General features: G+C 42.1%; 1 protein-coding gene across 6 annotated transcripts in view; it reads right to left on the minus strand.

Moving 5' to 3' along the window:
- The window catches only part of SLC26A5 (solute carrier family 26 member 5), a 149898-nt gene that overhangs the window by 116050 nt on the left and 6451 nt on the right, over positions 1–27397 (minus strand). The window contains exon 1 of one of the 6 annotated variants that reach the window (XM_073619611.1): positions 5693–5799. The exons of the other annotated variants lie outside the window; for them this stretch is intronic. Within the exon in view, the coding sequence (XP_073475712.1) occupies positions 5693–5734 (42 nt within the window). The 5' untranslated portion in view covers positions 5735–5799. Of the gene's footprint in view, positions 1–5692; positions 5800–27397 lie in introns of those variants that run through there. 6 annotated transcript variants of the gene reach the window in all.

Raw genomic sequence — 27397 nt, forward strand, 5'->3', positions numbered from 1 at the left:
TCTTTCTGGCGGGCGATCCGAAAACTCCTGTAACCTTGGGACAGCATGTCCAAAATATATAGACTTTCTATCATGCTGGCCCAAAGGGGAAGGAAACTTTGAAGCCTTCCCCCCACTGGTACGCACAAGTCATTGTGCTTTACCGGAGGCTGCAGGAGGATGGAAAAGGACATTTCCTTTGCCTTTACCCTTCTGCGATGCCCAATTTTTTCTTTTTTCCTGGGGTTTGGTTTGTTCTTGAGCCCTTTGGGAACGAAAAAAACGTTTAACTGGCTGCTTTTTCTTTTTGATGGGAAAAGACTTCTTTTTATCAGCAGTTCTATCTAGAACCGCATCTAAAATCAGGTCCAAAAAGCAAGTCACCCAGGAACGGTATCCCACACAGCTTGTTTTTGGATGCCGCGTCCCCCAGCCAAGTTTTCAACCACAGAGCCCTTCTGGCTGAGTTGGCTAGGGCAGCAGATCTAGCTGTCATTTTAATTGATTCCGCTGAAGCATCAGATATAAATGCGACAGCGGCAGACAGAGTTGAAAATGAATCCAAAATTTCTTGTTTTGGCGAGTCTGCTGAGATATGGGCCTTAAGTTGCTCTAACCAGAACTCCATATTTCTGGATACCACTGTAGTAGGTTTAAGATTTCCCATGATGGATTGCCAAGCCCTCTTTAGTAGCTGGTCCATCCTTTTATCCATGGGATCTCTCAACACCCCCATGTCCTTGAATGCCAAATCTGTAGACCTCGAGACTTGGGAAAATGCGGCATCTAGTTTGGGATTTTTGTTCAAAACCGCCGCTGGATCTTCAGCAAAAGGAAAACGCCTTTTTAAGGCTTTGGGAAAGAAAGGCTTTCTCTCTGGCTCTGTACACTCTTTTTTAATAGTTTCAGAGATAACAGAGTGTACTGGGAAATTGCGATTTTTGTGTTCGCTAAGCCCTGCATAAATTTTATCATGCAGAGATAACTCCTTTCTTTCCTCCTCCAGACCCAGTGTGGTATAGATTGCTTTTAACAGGCCATTTACCTGTTCTAAAGACAATTTACATTTTGAAGGTAAATTTTCTCCTTCCTCCCCCTCATCAGAATCCTCAGATTGAGAGGGGGAATGTCCCTCTGGGGTAGGAGATGCCTCAGTCTCCACCGCCGGGACTATAAGTGAGCCTTGAGGACTGTGAGGTAGTAGGCTGACTCAGGGATGGGTTTGCTAGCGAAGAGCGAAATGATTGGATAGTCGCATCAAGTTCTTTTTTAACAGATGCAATCAAGTCGCTGCAAGCGGAAGAAGCTTCTTCTTTAACTAGCAAATCAATACAAGCTTGACATAACGTCTTCTTCCATCTTTCAGGTAGCTTGATTTACATGAAGGGCATTTTCTTTTTGCCACTGGATCAGAGCTTTTGGCCTGCCATGAGACAAAAGAAGAAACCATCCCAGTGAGACAACCTGTCCTATTCCCAAGAATGCTCACCACAGGTGCACAGTAAGAACTAAACTGCCTTATGTGCCCAGACAGGCCCCTGCCACCGGGGGGGGGGAGGGGAGAGGGAGAGGGAGAGGGAGAGAGAGCCCACAGTACAAGGAGGACAGTATACAACTGCCCCTTACCTGGGCCTTGCTGGTGCCTGTGCCACTTGCTGCCGCCATCGTTTCCATCGAGGAGTGCTTGCTGTGTTTGTGGCTAAAAATGCCTGTTCCGGACTCCAATAGTGCCAGTGCGCCGGACCGGAACCGCTAAATAAGCACCAGCCCCATTCCTCCCCCTTCTCTCTGCGATTTCCGGCGAAAATGAAGCCTCACGCCTGTTCCGTGGGCGCCGCCCCCTTTCCGGATGCCTCACTTCCGGCGGATGGAGCCCCGCTGCCATCCCCAAGATGGCGGCGGTGTTGTAAGCAACAGGCGGTGGACCTGAGAAAAAAAGCATAGTAAACGGCCACCGCCTGTCCTGCCGCCGCCCAGGAGCGATGCCCACGACAGTCAGACTCACCCTGAGCCCAGATGAAGAGGGAGAGGGAGCCCAGCCAGCAGCACCTTCATCAGCTGTGGAATGGGAGGAACAGCTCTCATGAGGTAAAAGAAGTATTTGGTGAAAAACACAGGAAACCTGAGCTCCCAGGACAGCACCTGAGAGCCCTGACTTCCCCACGAAGTGTTCCCTCCAGAGGAAACACAAAAACTGACAATGTGTGGAAAGGAGCCTCCTTTTAAAGTTTGATAAAGCAAAGCAGTGCAGCGCTAAAACTAAAAGTCCAAGTAATGTCCCTTTAGAATAGAATCAAATATAAAAGAAAAGATCTCCTCTGTGATGATAAGGGTGCTCAAGATATCCCATGCAGTGTTACATGTCCGTGACACCACCACCGGCCAACCAAACTGCTCATCTCAGCATAGGGACCCCTGAATTAACAGATAGGTCAAAACAGCATTTACCCCACTTAGTGGAAGGAGATGAAGACTTGTCTGGGAAGATGGTCCCACGGTAATGGAGATGGCACTCAAAAATTGCAGGTCATATCACATGTAATAGAAATGAAAATACATAGTGCACACTGCGTGGCTAAAACAAATATCATTTATTAACATTAAAGGTACTCACAAGCACAGCACTAATATTATCGCTGATGAAGTCCCGAGGAGGACGATACGCGTGCGGGAGTTTCTGGACATCACTGCAGCCACCATCCAACCTACGTTACCCTTTGATGACATTTTATCTGTATCCCAGCACTAGGGCTTAGTGCTGTGCTTGTGAGTACCTTAATGTTAATAAATTATATTTTTTTTAGCCACGCAGTGTGCACTATGTATTTTCATTTCTATTACATGTGATATGACCTGCAATTTTTGAGTGCCATCTCCATTACCGTGGGACCATCTTCCCAGACAAGTCTTCATCTCCTTCCACTAAGTGGGGTAAATGCTGTTTTGACCTATCTGTTAATTCAGGGGTCCCTATGCTGAGGTGAGCAGTTTGGTTGGCCGGAGGTGGTGTCACGGACATGTAACACTGCATGGGATATCTTGAGCACCCTTATCACAGAGGAGATCTTTTCTTTTATATTTGATTCTATTCTAAAGGGACATTACTTGGACTTTTAGTTTTAGCGCTGCACTGCTTTGCTTTATCATATGTTTTCCGAGGTTTTATATGTTTACCTTCAGTGTACAGCAGCTTGTTTTATTTTGTGTTAGTTGTTTTTTGTGCTGACTGTATTCTTTTAACATTCCTTTTAAAGTTTTGTGGAAGAGGTGTTTCCTGTTTGCAAGGGGAGGAGTCACTCTCTCAAGTGCTGTCCTGAAAGACGATAAGGGAAATTTTTTTTTTTTTAAAAAGTGTCAAAATAAAAAATTTTAAGTAAAATTAACAATAAAAAAAAAAAAAAAAAAAAAAAAAAATTTTAAAGCGCCCCTGTCCCCGTGAGCTTGCACGCAGAAGCGAACGCATACGTAAGTCCCGCCCACATATGAAAACGGTATTCAAACCACACATGTGAGGTATCGTCGCGAACGTTAGAGCGAGAGCAATAATTTTGGCCCTAGACCTCCTCTGTAACTCAAAACATGTAACCAGTAAAAAATTTTAAAGCGTCGCCTATGGGGATTTTTAAGTACCAAAGTTTGGAGCCATTCCACGAGCCTGTGCAATTTTGAAGCGTGACATGTTAGGTATCTATTTACTCAGTGTAACTTCATCTTTCACACTATGTAAAAAAATTTGGCTAACTTTGCGGTTTTGTTTTTCTTTAAAGCATGAAACTTTTTTTTTTTTTTTAAAAACAAAAATTGCTGCGCAAATACCGTGCAAGATAAAAAGTTGCAATGACCGCCATTGTATTCTCTAGGGTCTCTGCTAAAAAAATATATATAATGTTTGGGGGTTCTATGTAATTTTATAGCAAAGAAATTATGATTTTTGACATGTAGGAGCTAAGTGTCAGAATTGGCCTGGATGCGAAGTGGTTAACCTAGTAAACCTGCCACCAACTGTTCCTGTTCTAAGAAAATTCCCACAAATGGTACTGTATTCAAGAAGCAGTATTGTTAGCATTTACATTAGACTTAAAACCAATATAACCCCAAAATGGTGGTAAAATATTAACTGCATCAATGGCTCTTGTGCTATTATTAAGTTATTAAAGCCAATGTTATGGCTTTAGAGCACATTATCTAAACCTCCAAGAAATGTAATATAGTAAACTCAGATTCGTTCTGCGATTAGCATGCAAAACAAAAAACACGCACAATCTTTTTTTCGATAATCTCATCATGTGTACCGGGCATTATAGAAGAATCAGATTATTTGTGCTTTCAGTTCCCCTCAGGATGGAACACTGCATTTCTAACAAGATCAACAGGTAATTAATTCCTGTATTAGTGAACTGCAATAGGTTTACATTTTTATGTTTAGTTATCCTTTATGACACCTACAACTTTTAGATTATGGCTGGCTGTAGATGAACAATCAGAATGCCAAAAATTATGTCAGGAAAAGATTGTTGTCCAAATATGTAGTCACATTGAACAGTTTTGTATGTTCTGTCCTATGGGCGTAGGAGAAGTACCTGAGCATTGGCTTCCCTCGGGCAAGCTAAACAATTGGTTGGGAAACCCCACCTTGACTAACTGTTGTCACCAAGAGTGCTCAGGCAGGTTTACTCAGGGAATGTCGGGAAAAGCTTAAAGTGGATGTAAACCCAATGTCATCCTTTCTAAACTACTGCCATAGGGGTTATCTATAAGGATATACATGCCTCCTGCATGTATCTTTACCTGTCAAATGTCTTCCCTCTGTCTGTTACGAGAACCCGAAAAACTGCATATTCTGTGGGTGGGTCTGTTGTCTGGAGCTCGGTGGGTGGAGTCGTGATGTCAGTAGACTCCCCGCCCACCTCTACACTCCACTTGTCAATATGCATTTTCTCCTGTGTATTTCTTACATTGAACTTCTGCTATGATCTCTAACATCCAGTGAAAAGACAGGAAAGTAACCACATGACTTCAGCATGCCAAATCATGATGAGGTGTGGAACAGCCAATCATTGCAGAGCTGCTGAAGAAAGGAGTGGGAGGGAATTAAAAAAATACTGCATGTCTCTGAGATATAAATCACCTGTCACTCACAGCAAGGGGGAGGATTTGACAAAGTTTTTCTCAGTTTGTCAAGAATGGTCTCACTAAACAATAAAAGGGGATTGCTCAGAGATGGATTAACTCTGTGTGGCAAGACTGGGCTCAAATGATAGCAAATCTGATACTCCACAGTATGATAAAAAAAAAAAAAAATTCGGGTTTACATCCACTTTAAAGGCCTATAGTATGAATTAGAGCTGCACGATTCATTGTTAAAGAATCAAAATTACAATTCTACCCCTCTTACGATCTTAACAAAATTTTCCAAATACAGTGCAGAGAGTTCTCTGCTCAGCTGACAGCTGTCTAATGAAAAAAAAAGAAGAAAAAAAAAAAAACCCCCAGGCAGCCTTCCAAATTTTTTTTTTGTAATCAATAGTGTTTATTCAGTTTTGGATTTACAAAAAACGGGAACATTATTTAGCATACTTTTACAGATATCATCGACTGTAATAAAAATAATAAAAAAAAAGAAAAGAAAAACAAAAAGGGGAGAATAACAACTCTCAGGGTAGTACATTAACTTACAGTTACATCACCTTAGCTTGGTTCGTGGGGACTATACCTTATGCAAGTGGCACTGTTTTCCTCCGCCCGTCACCCCCATGGGAGCTTGCTGTGACTAGACGGAGGTGCAGTCCCTACCATTCAATGTTTATTTATTTTCCTACTAACGTTTTATTCATGTTATCAACTAAACCCACAAACCAAACAAGGATAAGGAAGTGCCAATGTTCTTTATCAATATAAGGACTTTTGTAACTGAATAGGACTCTACTGGTGAGTTATAGTATTATTGTATCATGTGTACTTCCCGATTTACATAATATTTTATACAACTATACGGGTTGAGTTCAAAACGAGTCATCAACCCGTTAAAAAGAAACAATATTAGAAAAGAACCTAAGAAGAGAAAGTGGAAAAGAAAAGGAAAGAGGGGGAGTGTGAGAGAATGGGAGGGGGTAGGGGATGGGGAGGTGGTATGGATGCGCTCCTGTCACGCAGTGGATGCTTCAATCGTCAGGCATCCTACGTATTAGTAAGGTACCTGATCCAGGGATCCCATATTTTATTGAATCCAGTGATCTTATCCTTCAAGATTGCCGAAAGGCGTTCATTTACCATTATCCAAGAAAGTTTGGCTTTTAGTAAGTAAAAAGGAACCGTGTGAGATCTCCAAGATTTGGCTACTGAAATCCTAGCCGCCACAAATATGAATGTGATAAGTCTGCGCATTGGCTTTGATGCCCCCTCCACTGGGCGTCCCAGCAGGGCATGCAGAGGTGATTTAATTAGATTCACTTGCGTGAGGAAGTATATAAGATTATACGTGCGTATCCAAAATCTCCTCACTTTGGGACACGTCCACCAAGTGTGGAACATAGTACCGTCTACAGTACATCCTCTAAAGCACCGAGGGGACACCCCTGGGACGAAGGTTGCTAACCTCTCTGGGACCATGTACCATCGCATCATTACTTTATAATTTTGCCACTATCAGAGAGGTATTAATAAGCGACTTAGACGCGTTCTGTATTATTTTGCTCCATTCTTCCATGTCCAGATCTATGTCCATGTCTTGCTCCTATTTATGCATATAGAACAATTTTGGGGCAGACAAAGTCAAAATATTATATATCTGTGATATATGACCAGTGTGCTTATCAAAATTCCTACAGAGGTTTTCCATTGGGGTGAATGTGGTAAGATGAGAGGTGCGATTCAATGTCGCCAAAAAATGTTTTATCTGGGTATAGCGAAAAAGTTCTGAATTTGGAGTTATATTTCTCCTGTAAGGTTGATTTTGATAAAGCACCTCTATGATCACAAAAGTCTGCTATGCGCATTAAACCTTTATTGGTCCACCACGAGAAATTTTGGGGATGGAGACCCGGAGTGAACAGTGCATTTCCGAATAGAGGGGCCAAGGGGGTGTGTTGGGACTCAAACTTGTGGGCTGTCATCAATCTGTCCCACAAGTTCAGGGAGGACGACAAGCTCGGGCACATCATGACTGGCCTGTCCTTCGCCTTCATCCACATAAAGTGGCTAATCTCTCTATCAGGGTACAGAGAAGATTTGATTGACATCCAAAGCGGTCTAGGCTGTCTTGTGTGGAATTTGATTAATTGGGACATTTGTGCTGCTTGAAAGTATTTAAGTAAATCGGGCATTCCCAGGCCCCCTCTCAGCTTTGGTGTATATAGTGTTCGCCTGTTCACTCTAGGTCTCCTGTGTCCCCATACATAGTCCAGCAATCTCTTTTGGAATTTCTGTAAGTCTTTCCTTACTATTGCTATTGGGAGAGTCCTAAACAGATATAGCACTTTCCGTAAGACCGTCATTTTAATTGAGCACAGCCTTCCAAACCATGACGGAGGGTTATTCGACCATTTTTTGAGATCCTCTAATATTTTCCTGAATAGTGGGGGATAGTTATGTTTATATAGTGTTGTAAGGGTGGGAGTAAGGAAGATGCCCAAATATGGCATTGTCTCCTTCTGCCATTTAAAAGGGTAGGATTGTTGCAAGGCTTGAATTATGTGTTTGTAGAGAGACGTTAAGCGCCTGAGTTTTGGAGTGATTTACTTTGAGTCCAGAAAATTCTGTGAAGTGTCGCAATACTACCTGTAGATTAGGCAAGGAGGTGACCGGGGAGGAGAGGAGTAATAGGATGTTGTCCGCGAACATTGCACATTTGTGCTCGCGGTAGCCACATCTCACCCCCAATATATCCTGATGTTCCCGGATTTTAATGGCCAGTGGCTCCAGGGCTAAAATAAATAATAGGGGAGACAGGGGACATCCCTGTCTAGTTCCTCTGAGTATCTTTATGTTTTGGGATTTATATCCTTTGACTACTAGATTTGCTGTGGGGTAACTATAAATTGTTTTAAGTGTGGTTAGAAAGTGAGGTCCAAACCCATATTTTCCTAAAATAAAAAAAAGGTAGTCCCAGGATAGGGAATCAAATGCTTTGTGTAGGTTTAATGAGACCAATAATGCTCCTCTCCGGCCCCCTCCGTCCCAACCCAAGTTTAAGGCAGAAATGATGTCAATAATACGTCTAGTTTGGTCTGGGGCTTGTCTATGCGGGACAAATCCCATCTGGTCAGGGTGAATATATTTCGATATGAACGAGTTCATGCGAATGGTTAATATCTTAGTCAGTATTTTGAGGTCGACGTTGATCAACTATATGGGGCGGTAGTTCGCACAGTCTCCATGGTCTTTATTCGGTTTAGGAATAACATGTATGAAGGCCTTGTTTTCATGGAGTGGTATCGGAGACCCCTTTCTTAGTGAATTATAGAAAGAGCAGAGATGAGGAGTCAGAATTTCTGTGTATTTGCGGTAATATTGGCCTGAGAATCCGTCTGGACCCGGAGACTTCGACGGGTTAATAGCCGCCGCTACCTCGTTCACCGTGAACTCTGCCTCCATCACTTCAGCATGGTCATTAGACAGAGTTGGGAGTGGTAAGTCCCTCAGGAATTCTTCTACTTTGATTGCGTTAAAGTCCGTAGGGGAGTCATAAAGTTTAGAATAAAATGTATAGAATTCCTGAAGTATAAGTTGAGGGTTTTGTGTCACTTGTCCAGTCTGCAGTCTCAGTTTAGGGAGCGCCGGGTTATAGGGCCTTGGGCTGAGTTTTCTCGCTAGTAATCTATTTGGTTTGTCTCCCATTGTGTAACAGCGGTGTTTAGCCCATCTAACATATTTTTCTGCTTTGGTAGTGAGGCTCAAGTTTAACGCTGTTCTTGCTATATCGATCTGATTCCTAAGATCCGTGTGTGGGTTGGATTTTTGTTCATGTGTTAGTCGATGTAACTCTTCTTCTTGTTGTTGAATTGTTTGAGTTCGTTCCCCTTCGACCTTGGTAGCTAGCTGTATTAATTTACCACGTAAGGTAGCCTTATGGGCTGCCCATACTATCTCTGGGGGAAGAGGTCAAGGAGGTGTTTTCTTGGAAATATTGTTGTATGGCTGTTTCAACTTCCTTGGCAATTATTAGATCGCTTAATAAGGATTCATTCAATCGCCAAGAAGGCTGTCTTGACTTAGACCATAGATCTGATAGGTCCACTTGGACTGCAGAATGGTCCGACCATGCAATTGGTACTATTTTAGTCGATGATATGTATGAGAGTAATGGGGATAGCGTGAACAGGTGGTCAATGCGCGAGTATGTTTTATGTACATGTGAATAAAATGTGTAGTCACGTTCTGTAGGATGGGCATCCCTCCAGAGGTCTATCAGATCGTAACTGTGGAGCAGACGTGCTAAGGTACTGCTTTGTTTAGCCTGCCAAGTTTTATCACAACATTGGGTAGCTGGAGATAAAGAAAAACATTATAACCCTTAACCACTTCAGCCCCGGAAGAATTTCCTTTTTTTCCTGACCAGAGCACTTTTTGCGATTCGGCACTGCGTCGCTTTAACTGACTATTGCGCGGTTGTGCGACGTGGCTCCCAAACAAAATTGGCGTCCTTTTTCCCACAAATAGAGCTTTCTTTTGGTGGTATTTGATCATCTCTGCGGTTTTTATTTTTTGCGATATAAACAAAAAAAGAGCGACAATTTTGAAAAAAAACGCATTATTTTTTACTTTTTGCAATAAATATCCCCCAAAAATATATAAAAAAAACATTTTTTTCCCTCAGTTTAGGCCGATATGTATTCTTCTACATATTTTTGGTAAAAAAAAAAAAAAAAAAAAAAAAAAAAAAAAAAAAAAAAATCGCAATAAGCGTTTATTGATTGGTTTGCGCAAAAGTTATAGCATTTACAAAATAGGGGATAGTTTTATGGCATTTTTATTTTTATTTTTTTACTGGTAGTGGCGGCAATCAGCGATTTTTATCTTGACTGCGACATTATGGCGGACACGTCCGACAATTTTGGCGTGATTTTGGGACCATTCACATTTATACAGCAATCCGTGCGATTAAAATCGCATTGATTACTGTGTAAATGTGACTGGCAGTGAAGGGGTTAACCACTAGGGGGCGGGGAGGGGTTAAATGTATCCTAGAGATGTGTTCTTACTGTAGGGGGGATGGGCTAGCAGTGTCACTACACTGATCACTGCTCCCGATGACAGGGAGCAGAAATCAGTGACACTGTCACTAGGCAGAACGGGGAGATGTTTGTTTACCTTAGCATCTCCCCGTTCTTCCTCTCCGTGAGGCGATCTCGGGGATCCCTGCGGCGATCGAGTCCACGGGACCTGCGGCCTGACTCACGGAGCTCCCGGCCGGCGCGCACGCAATGGCACGGCCGCAATTTCAAAAGGACTTACAGGTACATCCTTCTGCCTATCCGTGCCATTGTGCCGACGTACATCGGCGTGCGCCGGTGGGCAAGCAGTTAAGACTTGTACACACAATCGTATTTTCCGCAGACATAACCTCGGACTTTTGTTCGAAGGCATGTGCCCGGATTTTGTCTTGCATACAAAATCGGCAAGGAATTGTCGGCCAACAAACTCGAACGTAGTGACATACTACTTGGTTTTTCAGCTCTTTAGCGCCACTCTTTGGGCTCCTTCTGCTGATTTTGTGTTAGAAGTTTGGTGAGTGTTGATTAGATTTTCATTTCGTTTCTGAACGGTCCTTCGTCAACCAGACATGTTGCGGAATCGGAGGAGATAACGTGTTATTTATTATTGGCCTTGGAGCTTTTGTTTTTACTAGGGCCGAAACAACTAATAGATTATGAAATAATTTGATTCAATACTATTTTCATAATCAATTAATTGACCAGTAACATAATGGGGTTAAAAAAAAACTAAAAGTAGCCCTTTATAGTACAAAAAGAGCAAATAATCGCTACCGTAAAGATTACTTTCCCTGTTACACAGTAAAAAACAAACCCCTTACAGTAGCGATTATTTTCCCTTTTTGTACCATGAAGGACTAATTTTTTTTATTTATTTTTTTTTAACTCCATTATGTTACTAAATGTCTTAGGCCTGGTTCCCACCCATGTGCTTTTTGCAGAAACGCACTACAGTTCATTTTATGTTCACATCTATGCTTTTTTCAGCTGCTACATATCTGAAAAAGGTCCTTGACCCGTTCCAACACAAAACTGTGCTTTTTTTTGGTTCAATATACTTCAACGGAGAAGCTGCAGAAAAGCATGTAGTGCGTTTTTGCAGCAATTTGTGTTTTTTAATCTGCCCAACAACAAATTGGCCAAAGAAAAAAAAAAAAAAAAAACGCAAATCGCAGCAAAATCGGGTGCGCAAAAATCAACACGCACAGCAAAAAGCACTGCATAAACTGATCAAAAGCAAACTGCATAGGTGTGTACCGAGCCTTATGCTGGCCACACGGATCAATTTTCAGACATTCGCTGAATGAATGTTTGAAATTTTCACTTGGTTTTAACATTTTGTTTTGGTTTTAAAACAAATGTAATTTTTGAATGAAAACCACATACACTGTCTGAAAATTCCTTTGACCGAGAAGTTTTCTATTTCAAAATTTTCCCGTCACTGTGGTTGAAAACAAACGTCGATTTGACCCCACTAACAATTAGAAAATCGAACGAAGTTCTTAAAATGACTTTTTTTTTTTTGAAGGAAGACATTGTTTTTGTATGGCCAGCATGTAATATTACAGTTCTGTTTGAAAATCTGCAAAACAGTCTAACTTTTTTTTTTTTCTTTAAATTAAAATTTGATCTGATGATATTTACCAGATTCAATCTCTAATAGTATATACAGTATATCCCTTGTGTCTGTTATTCTCAAAGTGGATTAAAGATTTTACTCCCTAACCATATAGTTGGTTATTTATTTTTACCCCTGCGTATAGAGATATTTAGGAATAAATTCCCTTTTTTAAACTTTACATATTAAACTAAAATTATACACCACACTTTTTTTTTTTTTTTTTAAGGTCATTAATCGATTAATCGAAACAATAAATCGGCCAACTAATCGATTATGAAAATAATCGTTAGTTGCGGCCCTAGTTTTGACCCAAGTCCAGTCACAGGAGGATTTCTTGGACCAAAAATTGGTTGCTTTATTAATCGTGACCAATTAGGTCATATGCCTCTGCTGCGGGAGCTCCAGGAGAATAATCCGGATGATTTTAGGCATTATCTCCGGATGACGGACCCCTGCTTTCCCCCACGCTTGGCATTGTTGACCCCCTATATTAAGAAGCAGGACACATGCATGAGGCTTTTATTTTATTTTTTGGTTGAATAAAAAATTGATTTGATTTGTTATATTTTCTATATTTTTAGATGCATAAAATGCACTTTTTTGGTTCAATTCTACTGGCAGATAGCATGTCTAATTGTATTTGTTTTCTTTTTTTAATGCACAACAAAAAAAATTAAGCAGAATAATACTTGGCTATGTTTTTTACTTCAAATGAGTTTGGGAGTAGGCAGTTACATTTAAAAAAATACAATGTAAAATTGACAAGGGACACCAACATAGTTGTATCTTTGATCTTAAAAACTTCGGGATAATGGTGTTGTGGTAACTTGCACAAAAAGCATAATAATATTATTCTTGATATCACTAGAAAATAAAAGCCTTTTAAAATACGTTTGCCATAACTCCATCAGTATCACCAGCAAAGCAGCTTCATTATTATCCCATTAAAGAAAAAGAGAATGTGCGCTGCATTTCGAGATTTCATAATGTGCCATGTCACAAATGTTAACCCTCAATTACGAACGCTAGTTTACAAGACCGATCGCTTCTGGCTCATCCTTACTTTTGAGCATGCGTGTTTGTACTTTGGACTTTTGTCCAACAGACTTGTGTACACACGCTGGGAAAATCCGACGACAGGCATTTGTCCATGGAAAATTTTAAAGCTTGCCATCCAACATTTGTCCAATGAAGCATACAAATGGTTGGATATTCCGCCAACAGCCAAGTCCTTTTAGATCAAATGGAAGAACAGTTAGCCCAATTTTTCTGTACAATGTGAAAGATGATGTTATGTCGCAAGAATAATGCTCTTTATTCTAAGCAAAAAAATTGTGATTCTCATTTTGCCCAGAATCGTGCAGCTCTAGTATGAATATTTTCAGATCATTGAATGACCAGACTGAAGGCAGCACATGCTCTGATGTTCGTAGGCATCTTTAATACATTCCCATTATCAAAACGCCACTTATTTGTTTTGTTTTTGCATTACTTTCTTTCTGTACTGTGTATTGCACAGATAAGACAAATCTCAAAAATTTCAGGCCATTATTGTCAGCCACAATGTTATTTTTGGATCTCTAAGCTGGCACATATTAATCTAAAATATTGTCAATCCTGAATACATTTGATCATATTATAATCAATGTTAGTGAAGAATCCTAAAGAGCTTAGAGTTACTAAAATAACATCATGGCTGACAAGAATGCCATTTCTCCGTTTGAGTCATGATTGTTTTATATGGTGCCATTTATGCCAAGTAATTGTTTCTGTAAATACACAGATTATTCATACATGGCAATAAAAATAATGCCAATCAAGCATTAAAGAAATAGCAATATCTGCCAGTAATGAAAGGTTTTGATACAAAAGGTCCTAAAACATTTATATGTGAGCTTAATCCATACTGCTAATGATTCATTTATACTTGCAAGCCAATTATTCGTACTTGCCATTTAGTTGTCTCCATACTTATTCACATGCATCTGGGCCACATATAGTTTTATGCAAATCCACGTAATCACAAATCCATTCTTCTGTATATGAAGAAACATGTTACTCTCATCACAATAAATCAACATGACATGCCTGCTCCTTACTTTAGGATGGTTAATATGGATGGCCTGGTTTTGTGTATTTTGGAAAACAAGCATTACTGTTCTCTCTATAAAAATCATCCGGAAATAAAAAGGTCCCAGCTTAGTTAAATTTCATTGGACCAATAAAACGGCTTTATTCATCCTTTCCTGACATCTCCATGGCATCACATATAGGTTGATTCTGAAGCCTGTTCAATCCTCCAGGACATTTACCTATACATTTAAATCCCACCTTAGGCTCGATTCACATCTATGCATGTTGCTTTTGAGCGTTTTTGCAGTGCTCTTTGCGGTGCTTGCCGCGTTTTTGAACATGCATTTTTGTGTTTTTTTTTTTTTTTTTTTACAGTGTTTTTTTTTTTTTTATACTGTATACAGTGTAAAAAAAAAAAAAAAAAAAAAAAAGGGGGGGGGGGGGGATGTAGTATTGGTCATTTTTAGGCTGTGATAGCAGACAAAGTCCCCCTACCTAGAGGAGTAAATCTGGGGTGCAAAGAATCACTGGTGATATGTTCAAAGCTTCTAAAGAGAGTACCCTGAATACGGTTTGATTCCATAGTGCTAAACTAGCTAAAATCCAGTTCTGACTTCCAGGATGTGAATACCTTGGATTGCATGCCTTGCATGGACTACCTTCCAGCTTGGGAACTAGGTTGCATTGCTCTGTCATGTACAACTTTTGTACTTGCTGCCAGTAGGTGAGCTTTCTGGTATTCTTTTAGTCACTGCTAGGACTTGCTGTTCTGTGGAGTCATCCTCAAACCTGCCTGTGTTTACATTGCCATCCTCTCAGTTTTTGGGTCTGCATTGTGCATTCCAATCTCAAGAGTCCAGCGCATGCATGGAAGCTTGCACATGCACAGAATGGTCAGTGAGTGTGAGTCATGAGCAAGTGCTAGTTAGCTTATTGGATCATCAATTCTTATCTATTATTGCTACATTGGTTGAGAAGGTGCAGCCAGCACCCAATGCATTCAAAAGATGGAGGGGACTGTTTACTAGAACGACCTGTATCACAACACCCTGACACATTCGTGGAAGTTTGTATCTGCGCACAATAGTTAGAATGCTCAGAGGTGCCCTTGAGTGCAGTACTGCGCAGGTGCCTCCAGTTGGCAGTCATGTGACCCTGTGGAGTCAGTTTAAACCAAAAGGCACTAGTGTGACATGGGTCGGTCACATTCTGGCAACACAGGATATTACCTAAACGCTGGGAGCACCTCACTGAAGGGGGAGTCTGGTCATATACAGTTGTACAATTCAACAATATATGGCTGTGCAGCTAACACTTATCCTCCTTTGCAGTCCGTAAGAAAGCACTCAGATTTCACAAAAGTGTACCTTTTCGTTATAGAGCAGTCATCCTTGAAGGAATAAAACAAACTGAAGGTAGTTAGCAGCGAACAAGGTTGATGCATCTCAGGATCTCAATCCTCCTTTTACAAATGAGTTAAGAAGACTTGTACGCAGGATGAAGGGAAGTAATTTTGAGGGTGTATCCATCCAGCCCTGTAAGTTATTACACTTTTACCATGTCTTGGTGGAAAATTTTCCACATGATATTTGGTTTCTACAGACAGCAAGTCAGGGCTACAGATGGTCTGTCCAGTGAACCCCTTAGTCTTCTGCCGCAACAAATATTCCAGAAGAACAAGAGAAGAAAAGCATCCTGTTCCAGTACAACTGCCACCTTCTGGGATTAATCACTACAGGGGTTGCGTCTCTTTCTGGTGAAAAAAAGAAAAAAAAAACCTGGGGCGGGAGGTCAGTAATCAACATTTGGAGGTGCAGCACGGATATCTCCAGATACCCATTCAACATTGGTCTCTGCAGGCCATCTCAGATTCAGTTCTTCCTGAAGACTGGATGCTGTCCAGTGACCTAAAAACGCATAACTTCACATCGCCATAAAATATTCCTTTCAGTTGTATCTCCATTCTTGGAAATCTTTCTAGCAGTCATAGCACTGCTCAGGGACTGAGGTATTACAATCCACCAATACCTCAATGATATTCCAATTCTAGCACACAGCAAAAAAGACAAGTTTCTTCTTAAGAGGGAAGACGTCTTATCTACTTTCATCAGTTTTAGGTTGATCATAATGTTTGCAAAAGCTTAAACTCTATTGAAGCATATTTCAATACAGTCAGTTCAACTATTTCTCTCCCAATAGAAGGGATACAGGTTATCAGACAATGGGTGAAGGATGCCCTCTCAGTTCACAATCATTCTTCGACACAGTGCCTTAAGATCATTGTTGCACTGGCTCCTACAATGTCCAGTGTTCAAAATGGGCTCAATAATATGTCCGTATCTTTCAACAGGGCTTTCTTCAGGAGTAGTCCAGATCCTTGAAACAGCAAATTTTCATTACTCGCTCTATGAAGGCCAGCATGTGGTGGTGAACTCGCAAGTGAACCTCACTACGAATGTGAGTAAATGGTGGGAGGAGTGATGATACAGGGTCACTGGGACTTTGACACTGCTCGGTCTGTGTTGAATATACTGGAACTCATGGCAGCAGACTGTGCCCATTAGATCTTCACCTAGATGATCAAAGGTCAAGCCATCTCCCTACATATATGGTAAACAGGATGGCAGTAGAGTACATCAGGAGGAAGATTTTTCTGAGCAAGATAACTCAACCATGAAGAGGGTACAGTCCAATCTGAACCAAATCTAATGGAGTGTATGTACTGGGACAAGAGAACACCTTGGCCATGACTTGGACAACAAAGTCCTTGCTTCCTCAGGTGTTCATCATGAGGGTACAGAAATGGGGCCAACTCATGGAGGACCTATTTGCATCTCCCCAGGGTGCCAAGTTGACCAAGTTCATCTCAAGATTTCCTAGCACTCAGGCAGTAGCAAGTAACCCCCCCCCCCACACACACACAAATTTAAATAATAACATCAGGGGTGCCTAAACACAAACAATTGTGCTACTCGTTACATATAGCCACACATGCCGAAGTAAGGGAAATAATTCTAGGCTTATTATTCATGCTTAAACTTGTTGCCATTTCTCGGGCGCACGCAATTTTAAGGATTGACATGTTAAGGTTTCGCCAAGTAAATAGATACCTATCTTTTATATATTTGACCAAAATGGGGTAATATTTTGTGTTTATGTGCCCTAAAGTTAAAAGGAGTTGTAAAGGCAGAAGGTTTTTTTTTTTTATCTTAATGCATTCTATGCATTAACATAAAAAGCCTTCTGTGTGCAGCAGCCCTCGAATACTTACTTAAAGTCCCTCTCTGTCGAGCGATGTCCATGAGTGTCTCAGCCGTCCGAGATTCTGCCTCCTGATTGGCTGAGACACAGCAGCAGCGCCATTGGCTGCCGCCAATCAAAGCCAGCTAGCCAATCAGACGAGAGGGGGCAGGGCTTCATGTCTGAATGGACAAGGGAGCTTGTGACTTGGCTGAGCTACCCCCATAGCAAGCTGCTTGCTGTGGGGGCGCTTAACAGGAGGGAGGGGCCAAGGTCACAGAAGAGGGACCCGAGAAGAGGAAGATCCGGCCTGTTCTGTGCAAATCCACTGCAACAGAGTAGGTAAGTATAACATGTCTTTTTTTTCCCCCTATAAAAAATAACAAAACGAGATTTTACAATCACTTTAACTTTGCTTTATTTTTTACTGAAATTTTCTGTTTCATAAACCGTAGATCTAAAATTGTGCGACATAAAATATTGGAACTACCACTATTTATTCTCTAGGGTTTCTGCTTCCAGAAAAACATAATGTTGGGGAAATTACATAATCTTCAGGCCGAAAATTTTTTAACCACTTCCCATCCCGCACATAGCAATAGGACGGCTGCAAGGTGGCTCTGCCATCCCAGGCGGCGGTCATATGACGTCCTTGGCTTCCCCGCCGTCTAGGGGGCGCGCGCACCCGCTGCGTCACTCAGGAGCCGATGCGCGTGCCCAGCGGCACGGTATCATGTCTGCAGTCTCTGACCATCTCGTGTATCATGCCTGCTAGAGGTGCACCGAATGGAAATTTTGCTAATAGTATTAGCAGTGTGTTTAAGTAAGAGATTGTCAGAGATTGCGTTTTTCATGAGCTTTTCTTGCACTAAAAGGGTGCCAATAATAGTCAACAATTCATATTAAATTTGAGGATATTGATTAAAAAGTTGAATACATATATAGAAATATTAAAAAAAAAAAAAAAAAAACACACCTCATTTTCGGTACCAAAATTTCCATTCTGTGCACCTCTATCTGAAATGATTTATCTTTGTCTCATTTTCTTACACCACAGAAACCTGACATTTTAAACAGGGGTGTGTAGACTTTTTATATCCATTGTAGGTGTACAACTGAGCCTAGTAGATTTTCAGGTGGTTTGTTAGGACTTGAAATTTGATCCAGAGAAACCACAAGTATACAACACTCAATAAAGAACTGAGTCTCTGTTCACTAAAGCCTCGTACACATGGTACGATTGTTGGCAGGGGATTGTCTGTTGACAGACCGTTGCCCTAAAATCTTACCGTTAGTACGCTCCTTTTGACAATTGTTGTCCAATTTGCGGCCAACAAATGTTGGATGACAGGCTAGTAAATTTTCAGCAGACAACGGCTTGACGTTAGATTTTCGTATGGCCGTCACACAAAAGTCGAAAGTACAAACACGCATGCTCAGAATTAATGCTCACCAAACTATCGGAAGGGGCCCAAAGGGTGGCGCTCAAGAGATGAAATTCCTCATAGTACGTCACTACGTTTGCGTTTGTGGTATTACAATTGTGTACTGTTAGTATGCCAGACAAGATCCTGGCACTCGGCCCGGGCTTTGTAAACGTGTGCCTGACTACTCTTGAATGAGAGCAAAGACCGGGGACATCCAGGAGTGCTACACAGTGGCAAATACTGTGACTGCCTGTACCCCTGCAGGGAGAAGTGAGTCCGGTTGAGCATCTTTGACCACTGTGATTGACTGGGCCAGGATCATGTGCAGAGTTTCTTCTGCTATAGAAGCCTAACTGCTAGCAACTAAAGAAAAAAAATCACTGTGTGACCATATCTACTGATCAGGGATACGATACCACCTGGCTTGCTTCACCTACATCGCCCCCCCTGGTTTGGGCATCCACCATTTAAAGGGATACAGCAACAAGCCGGTTCATCTACAAGTATCATCTTTCCAGGTCGTCTCGAGTCACTCACCACCCCAGCCTATCTGACCCAACTCGGCGTATGCCCTTTTGGGTCCATCCCATCTGGTAAGCCTCTTCATCTTCAGGTGGTGGTGTGTTTATTTTCATCATAGATGTCTCCTTGAAGTTTCAGTCTCTTGAAGGACTTCCCATATAGATGCCTCTTTTGCCTTTTTTGGTTTACCTTTGGGAACATTTACGGTCTTTACATATTGGACATTCATTTCACTAGCGCTACACCTGTTTTGTTTTTTCTTTTTATACCTCTGAGGCAGCCAAGAAAACTTTTTTCTCAATGGAATCTGATAATGGTTCTTAACTATCTAGCGTGCCCACTGTTTGAGTTCTTAAAATTCTGTAGCACTGAAAATTTCATGCTGAAGGCAGCCGTTTGAGTTGCAATTACTGCTGCAAAGTGTGTCTGAGAGATTAGAGCACTTGTACACGCTAAGCCCTTTCTTCAGTTCCTGATCAACAGAGTTATCCTCATTCCATAGCTGGACTTTCCACCCAAAGTAAACTCCAGGTCCCACATGCACCATATAGACCAGGGGTGCTCAACCTTTTGAAGAGCAAGGGCCGCTTAAGTGATTTGGTAACCTGTCATGGGCCACAGTGAAATTAAATGATTTGGTAACCACACGGGCCCCTATGGAGACCAACTCTTTACTAATGATGGGGGGGAGGGAGGGAGAGAATGTAGTAAAAACATGCCTCAACTATGGGATTTTACCACCCCCCCAAAAAAACGCAAATGTAAATCAAGCCCTCACTGTCCTGAGCCCCCACAAGGCTGCTTTCACACTGATGCGCTGTGGTTTACCTGCACTTTGCCATAGAATTCTATTATATCTTGAGGGTGTGGTACACTTTCTAAAAGTGCACCAAACCCACAGGATATAATAGAAGCGCAATTCCCTGGTTTGAGGTCGAGGGCCATGTCAGAGAGCTCCGCGAGCCAGTTTGAGCATCCCTGATATAGACCCACATAGAGCAGAAGTATCTAGTTATGGAACGCCACTTTTAAAGGTGGGGATAAAAAAAAAAAAAAAAATAATGTATAGATAAAATGTCCTGGAGGGTTAGGCAGGGGAGAGAGTCAAACAGTGTGATACATGTCTCCCTTTAGAATAAAGTTCCATAAAAGTATATGAAAGCTCACTGTGCAGGTGAAGCCAGCCCTGAAGTAGAAGATTTCCCAATGAAGGAGGTAAACATTCAAGAAGATCACCATCATGGTGAGCAAGGTAAACAACGAGGTTGGCAGTATCTAGATTAGTTTAGTGAAAGCCGCTACCGAGGATGGACTACTGTATCATGTGGCATATGACTGGTGGCTGCATTAGTTTCCTTAGGTTTATTTTCACCTGCACACTTCCTGTCCTAGACTAACACTCAGGGGTTGATTTACTAAAACTAGAGTGTAAAATCTTGTGCAGCTCTGCATAGAAACCAATCAGCTTCCAGTTTTTTTTTTCTGTCAAAGCTTTATTGAACAAGCTGTTAGAAGCTGACTGGCTACCATGCACAGCTGTACCAGATTTTGCAGTCTCCAGGTTTAGTAAATCAACCCCTCAGTTTACTGTATCTATGGAGCAGCAGCAATGTCATCCTAAGCTGCTCTGCTGGTTTGAACTACAAACACCTTTTCTTCGCTCAGTGGCAGTGCTTCCCAGCGAGTTCAGTACACTCTAGAAATGCAGCTTAAAAGGGGTTGTAAAGTCGCAAAATTGTTCACCTTAATGCATAGAACGTACTGCAGTTGCCCCGCATAGCCTCCACCCCCGAATTACCTGAACCCATTAGTTTTAGCGACGAGCACGAGCCCAGCAACTCTAGCCGCTGTCTCTGTCCTCATTAGATAGATTGATAGCAGCAGTTGCCATTGTCCTGCGGTCTGTCAATGAAGGTGTCAGAGAAAAATGACCTTATAAACAGGCTGTCAAAACTGTATACCCTGAAAAAGCTAGAGGTCAACCTGTTGAAGTCTCCTCCGATGATGGATGCATCATGAATGTAGCTGACAAGACATGTCACTTTCAAGGAAGCTCTAGTCCGAAAATTAGATCTAGATCTGAAGTGCTCCTACATACTGTAGCATCTCCAGGTGCTGGCACACCAGCAATAACGAGCCCATGTGCTGAGTGAGTCTAATGGGAGTGGTTTCATAATTATCAACCAGCTGCTGCACCTGCAGGACTGAGGAAAGTGGCAGGGTCTGCATCCCTTTAGATAAGATACCCCCAATAGGGAATCGCATCAAAATGAAATTTTTATTGCAGTGGATGCCAAAGTCTGACTTTTATCTTGGTGCAGACTTCTGGGAAAACCAGTGAACCAGTCATACAAGCAGGAAATTATGATTCAGGGGGGTGTTCTGTACACACACCTTCAGATAGTCATGTTTCATTGCATTTTACAGAAAATTGCAGCCCTGCAGATTTCAAAGAAAAAAAAAAAAAAAAAAAAAAGTGGAGTAACCCTTTAAATAAGCCAGTCTGGAAGAAGTGAAGAGACAAAGTGGTAACAGCTTTGTAAGAGCTGAAATTGGCAGTATACTCTGTGGTGGATGTGTCAGACGTCAATTGATGTTTTTCAGAAGCGGTGATCCCCTCGGTTATGGTTGGTAGATCCCACCAAAAAAAAAAAAATGGTGCAAGACACCAGAAAACAGATCCAATCTATTTGGGAGTAGACAGGATACAGCCATCTCAAAGGGTGACCATTAAGCAGGTCAGGTTGAATATCATCTGACAAAAAACAGAAAATTCAAAAAGGTCCAGCATACAGGTGGCGACTCCCAAGTAGGTACCAGGAGTCAAAATCCTACGGACCAGGAAAAAGATTAGTAAACCCAATCTTCATTATTGAAGCCTTATGCCGCGTAAACACGACTGGACTTTACGGCATACTTTGCCCGGCGGACTTTATGACGGACTTTCCAAATGAATGGACTTGCCTACACACGATCAACCAAAGTCCGACGGATTAATACGTGATGACGTATGACCGGACTAAAACAAGGAAGTTCATAGCCAGTAGCCAATAGCTGCCCTAGCGTCGGTTTTTGTCCGTCGGACTAGCATACAGACGAGCAGACTTTTCGACCGGACTCGAGTCCGTCGGATAGATTTGAAACATGTTTCAAATCTAAGTCCGTCAAAGTTTTGAGAAAACAAAAGTCCGCTGGAGCCCACACACGATCGAATTGTCCGACGAAATCCGGTATGCCGGACCAAGTATGCCGTAAAGTCCGATCATGTGTACGCGGCATTAAAGATCTAAAGCTCCTGTCTTAGGGGAACAGCGGAAGTCCTTTTTAAGGGTGCACTAATCCAGGGGGTGCCGGTGCGAAGCTTTACGCACACACCTGGAGGGAAAACCTTCAGGATCAGTGGGCCATATCAGCTATATTGGCGTGACATTGGTGGAAGTTTAAGGGAGGTCCGCCTTTCCGGTGCAATAATTTTTATTGAAAAAGTATAATGCCGCTTACACACGAGCGGACTTTACGGCAGACTTTGCCCGGCGGACAGGATTTCGGCAGACAATTTGATCGTGTGTGGGCTCCAGCGAACTTTGTTTTCTCAAAAGTTGGACGGACTTAGATTTGAAACATGTTTTAAATCAATCCGTCGAAATCGAGTCCGGTCGAAAAGTCCGCTCATCTGTATGCTAGTTCGACGGACAAAAAGCCACGCTAGGGCAGCTATTGGCTACTGGCTATGAACTTCCTTGTTTTAGTCCGGTCGTACGTCATCACGTACGAATTCGACTGACTTTGGTGGATTGTGTGTAGGCAAGTCCGTTCATTCAGAAAGTCCATCCTAAAGTACGTCGAAAAGTCCGCCGGGCAAAGTCTGCCGTAAAGTCCGCTCGTGTGTACGTGGCATAACATGACAAACTCACCCATGCAGGGGCATAATTCAATGAGCATAATGATCATATAACATTGACAGGTGGGAAGTCCACCTTTCAATCTCTTCCAGTCAGCCAGACTACCAGAGTTGATGGAAAAGTAAAAAATCCTGGTCCAGTTTGTAGATGGATTAAAAGAAGAAAAAAAAAGGGGAAAAAAAAAAAAAAAAGGGAAGAGCATTCGTGAAGGTTCTAGTTACCCAGAGGAGACGAGGATTCGTGTCACCTCTGTTCCTAGCAAAAAATAAAAACCAGGTAATCTGTGCCCAGTGCTAAAGTTTAAAAAAAAAAAATATTTGACAAGCAGCACAGGAAGTTAGAGTCATGCAAGATGGGAAAACCTCCAATCAATTATATTCATAAATCTGAGAGACTGGATTCTCCTGTAGGTTTATCAGACACCTACTTGTCCCAATTCATCCTCAATTCCTCTACCAGTCTGAGTCCCTCCCCTTCGGTCTTTACATCTCCCCCAGGGCATTCACAAAGGTCTTACTGTCTGCAATAGCGACAGGAAAAATTCAGTAGAACTTCCACAAGGGAATTTCCATCCTCTGATAGAGAAAGCCAAAGGTGTTTTGGGAGTGAAGTCTCTTCCAGTAGAACAGTGCCGGAGTATCCTTGGTTCTTCGTAACTGACCAATTGTTTTCAGATGGAACATTATCACATCAGACCCCAGCTAGAAAGGTTGGGGGACTCATTTCAAAGAGCAGGCTGCTTAAGGTCATGGGATGCTAAGCTTATGAGGAATAGTATAGAATGTTCTTGAACCGAGTAGTGTTCAAAGCACTTCTGTCATTCACTCTTTTTAGCAAGATTTGTACTGTGCCTAGACGGCAGCGGAAGGGTAGAATTCTTAGGCTGTCAGTGGAGCTTCCTGTATCAATAATTGCAAATATACCATTTTGGCTTAGGAGACTCTAGTCTCTCTCTCTCTCTCTCTCTCTCTCTCTCTCTCTCTCTCTCTCTCTCTCTCTCTCTCTCTCATTGAATCACCACTGCCGCTTCCAGTGACGACGGATTCGCTCTCTCATGGACAGTTTTGCCATCCAGCTCCAAGAGACTACTTTTGATGGCATGGAAGTTGAGAGGCAGTGGCTTCCAAGTCAAGCATGCTCAGTGCAGGTAGTGCCTACCTTGTGTCAAACCAGAGAGGTCTTCATGAATAATTTCTACCAAAGAATATGGGAAAATGATGCAGATCTCACAAAGCAAAAGCCTGGAGTCCTTTATCACCTAAACCAGCCAAAGTTCTACAGTTAGTAAGTTAGTTACTTACAACTGGGGCTGAACAGGGGCCTAGGTTCAAATATGTTTAAAGCTCAAAGTTCAGCCTTGTCTGCACTTGCAAGGGTTTAAGGCGTCCTTAACCCTTTAGTGATGCAATTCTTAAAAAGGCTTGCATGAAGTTATAGACCTCCCAGGAAACCATTGTTCCCTATGTGGAACTTGCTTATGGTTCTCATTTCTATCAAGGCCTCAGTTCTATCCTACAGAATTGACTACACTCTGCAAACCCTAGAGACAGTATTTCTGGTTGCTACAACCTCTGTGAAAAAGGATGTCAGAACTGCAGGCTTTGTACTCAAGGAGCCTCACTTAACGTTCTACCCGGACAGAATAGTCCTAAAACTCCAGACTACTTTTATCCTTGGGGTGTCTTTCTCCTTCCAATTTAACCAGGAAGTCAATTTGCCGTCTTTCTTGGTTGAGTGAGAGAACCACATCTCCTGGATGTTGAGCTGGTGACCTGCTTAGCAGCTACCTTTTCATTCAGGAAAGCTGAAATATGTTCTTGGTTCCAGCATGGCTTAAGGCAGGGTCAGTCAGCATCAACACGTTCAGTCACCTCCTAGATTGTTAAGACAATTAAAAGAGCCTACTCTTCAAGGCCTTCCTGTGTTGGAGGTCTTAAGAGCACATTTAACTAGGGCAGGGCCAGCTATGTGGACTGCTCAGCGCTGAGTGTCTCCTGAGGCAAATCAGCAATATGGTCCTCCCAGGACACATTCATTACACTTTAATTATCTGAACCCAGCTCGCGACAGTAAAATTTGGAAAATTCATGGTGCATACTTGCGCTACTGATTACAAATTTTATCTTGCAACCTCCCGTAGGGCGAGTTAGTCCCCATATGTATGCTGCCATGATGCACCAGGAAAACGGAAAATTGTATACTCACCTTTCCATAATTTTCCTTTCCTGGTGCATCTTCATGGCAGCATACAGATACCCACCCAAATGGTGAGAGTTACAGAGAATGCTGTGAGCCAGGTCTGTCTTTGATTTATAGTTAACCAGTCCTATCAGGTTGTGGGGGCGGAGTCACAACCCATATGTATGCTGCCATGAAGATGCACCAGGAAAGGAAAATTATGGAAAGGTGAGCTAGTATATAATTTTCCGTTTTCTCCACTCCGAACTGACATTTTGGAGCCCCTCAAACTGTATTCTTGAGAATCATCAGATTTTGCATTGCTAAAATTTGAGCAGTGAGCAGCACTTACAGGAGCGGACAATCCGGTATGTAGCTTTTAATGCAGAAGAGACGAAGCATGTCTCTTCTGCATGCAAGCCAGTATGTGTCCAAGATTATAATCTCTACATGGGGGGGGGGGTGGATTTCAATGATCAAATGATTCAGCCCTATTTGTCGATAAGGAGGTCCCGATTCTGGTACAAGAAGGTGGCAATTTATCTCATCCATTTGGCCGTTTATAATTCCTATGTAGTCTACACCAAATTCACAGAAAGCCCCCCCCCCTCCTACAATTCATAGAAGAAGTTGTTACTCATCTATCACCAAAGACCCCCCCCCCCCCCCCCCAGAAGACCTTCACTCTGAGGATGTTTGCCGACTTCATGAGCGCCACTTCCCCTTCAACATTCCACCATCTGAAGCAGGCCGAAGACGGCAAAAAAAAAAAAAAAAAAAAAAAAAAAAAAAAAACGTTGCATGTGCACCAAAAGAGAATTTCGAAAAGATACCAGCTACCATTGTCCCCAGTGTCCCTCCCAACCTGGCCTTTGCATTGGTGAATGCTTCCAACGTTATCATACATTCCTAAAATATTAGCTCATATTTTTAACCATTTCCCCATTTTCATCATCTGTGCTGACCATTTTCCATGCTTCCCCAAATAACCATGCCACTGCCTTCCACGTTTACTGACCCTGGCCTGTTTTTTGACTATGCCTCTGCCAACCGTTTGGACTGCCTCCACGTGAACTGACCCTGGCCTGTTTTATCAACTACGCTACTGCCTACCACTTGGATGGTCCTGTCTTTGGACTATGCTTTTGCCTACCGCTTGGACTGATCTGTTGCCCTGTTACTGTAGTACACAGGGGTCTCACATATGTGAGGGGCTCCAGAATTGTTTTTCTGGATGGAGAAAAAATTTTTTTTGTTTTCTCCGGGTTTCGGAATTTCCGGATTAGGGTCTGGAGGCTTCATAGAGATTTGGGTGGGTCGAAGCCTCTACCCCTGTGCCCAGGTCTTACCCGATAGCGGCCCTCAGCCTGCTGCTAACTTACTGCCATCATGCCTCTGCCTGCTGCATGAACGGACCACACCGCTACCTGGACTATGCAAATAATTAGCTGTAGCAAGAGGCAGTATGGTTATGAAGAGCGGTACAATGAGTGTCTGCAGGTAACAGTGTACCAGGACCAATCTTATGGCTGTGCTGGCTGTCTCTGCCTGGACAATTTCTATGGACTGTGCTGTGCTGACAATATCCTTGTGCTGACTATAGACAATATTCCTGCCTGGATAATTACTATTGCTGTCGCTAAGCACATCCCTGCCTGCTGCCTGGACCAGTGCTCTCCTCTGTGGATAATACTAAAAGTACAGGTAATGCTTTTTTTTTTTTTTTTTTTTTTTTTTTTTTTTACCCTTTCTGCAATAGAATTTATTTTGGATTGTAATTCTTGGTATGTACATGCTATGTTAGAAATATTAAGGGCCTTCAAATGATAGGTTGCCAGGAGATTATGTCATTTATGCTCCTAGAATGCCTGATGGTGCTACTTGGATTTTGGGCCTCTGTATGTGGCCAGGCTGTGTAAAAGGCTCACACAAGTGGTATCGCCACACTCAGGAGGAGTAGCAGAATGTATTTTGGGGTGTCATCTTTGCTATGTACATGCTATGTGTTGGAAATATCTGATAAATGGACAACTTTGTGAAAAAAAAAAAAAAAAAAAAAAAAAAAATTTATATGCGTTTTCATTTTTTTTTCCCACATTTTCCAAAAACTTCTGGAATAAAAATGAACCATTCAAAAGACTCATTATGCCTCATACATTATACATTGGGGCGTTTGCTTTCCAAAACGGGGTCATTTTTTGGGGGCAATTCCATTGTCCTGGTGCTCCAGGGCCTTCAAAAGTG

Source organism: Aquarana catesbeiana, linkage group LG03 (assembly GCF_042186555.1).
Source record: "Aquarana catesbeiana isolate 2022-GZ linkage group LG03, ASM4218655v1, whole genome shotgun sequence".
NCBI classification, from domain to species: Eukaryota; Metazoa; Chordata; class Amphibia; order Anura; family Ranidae; genus Aquarana; species Aquarana catesbeiana.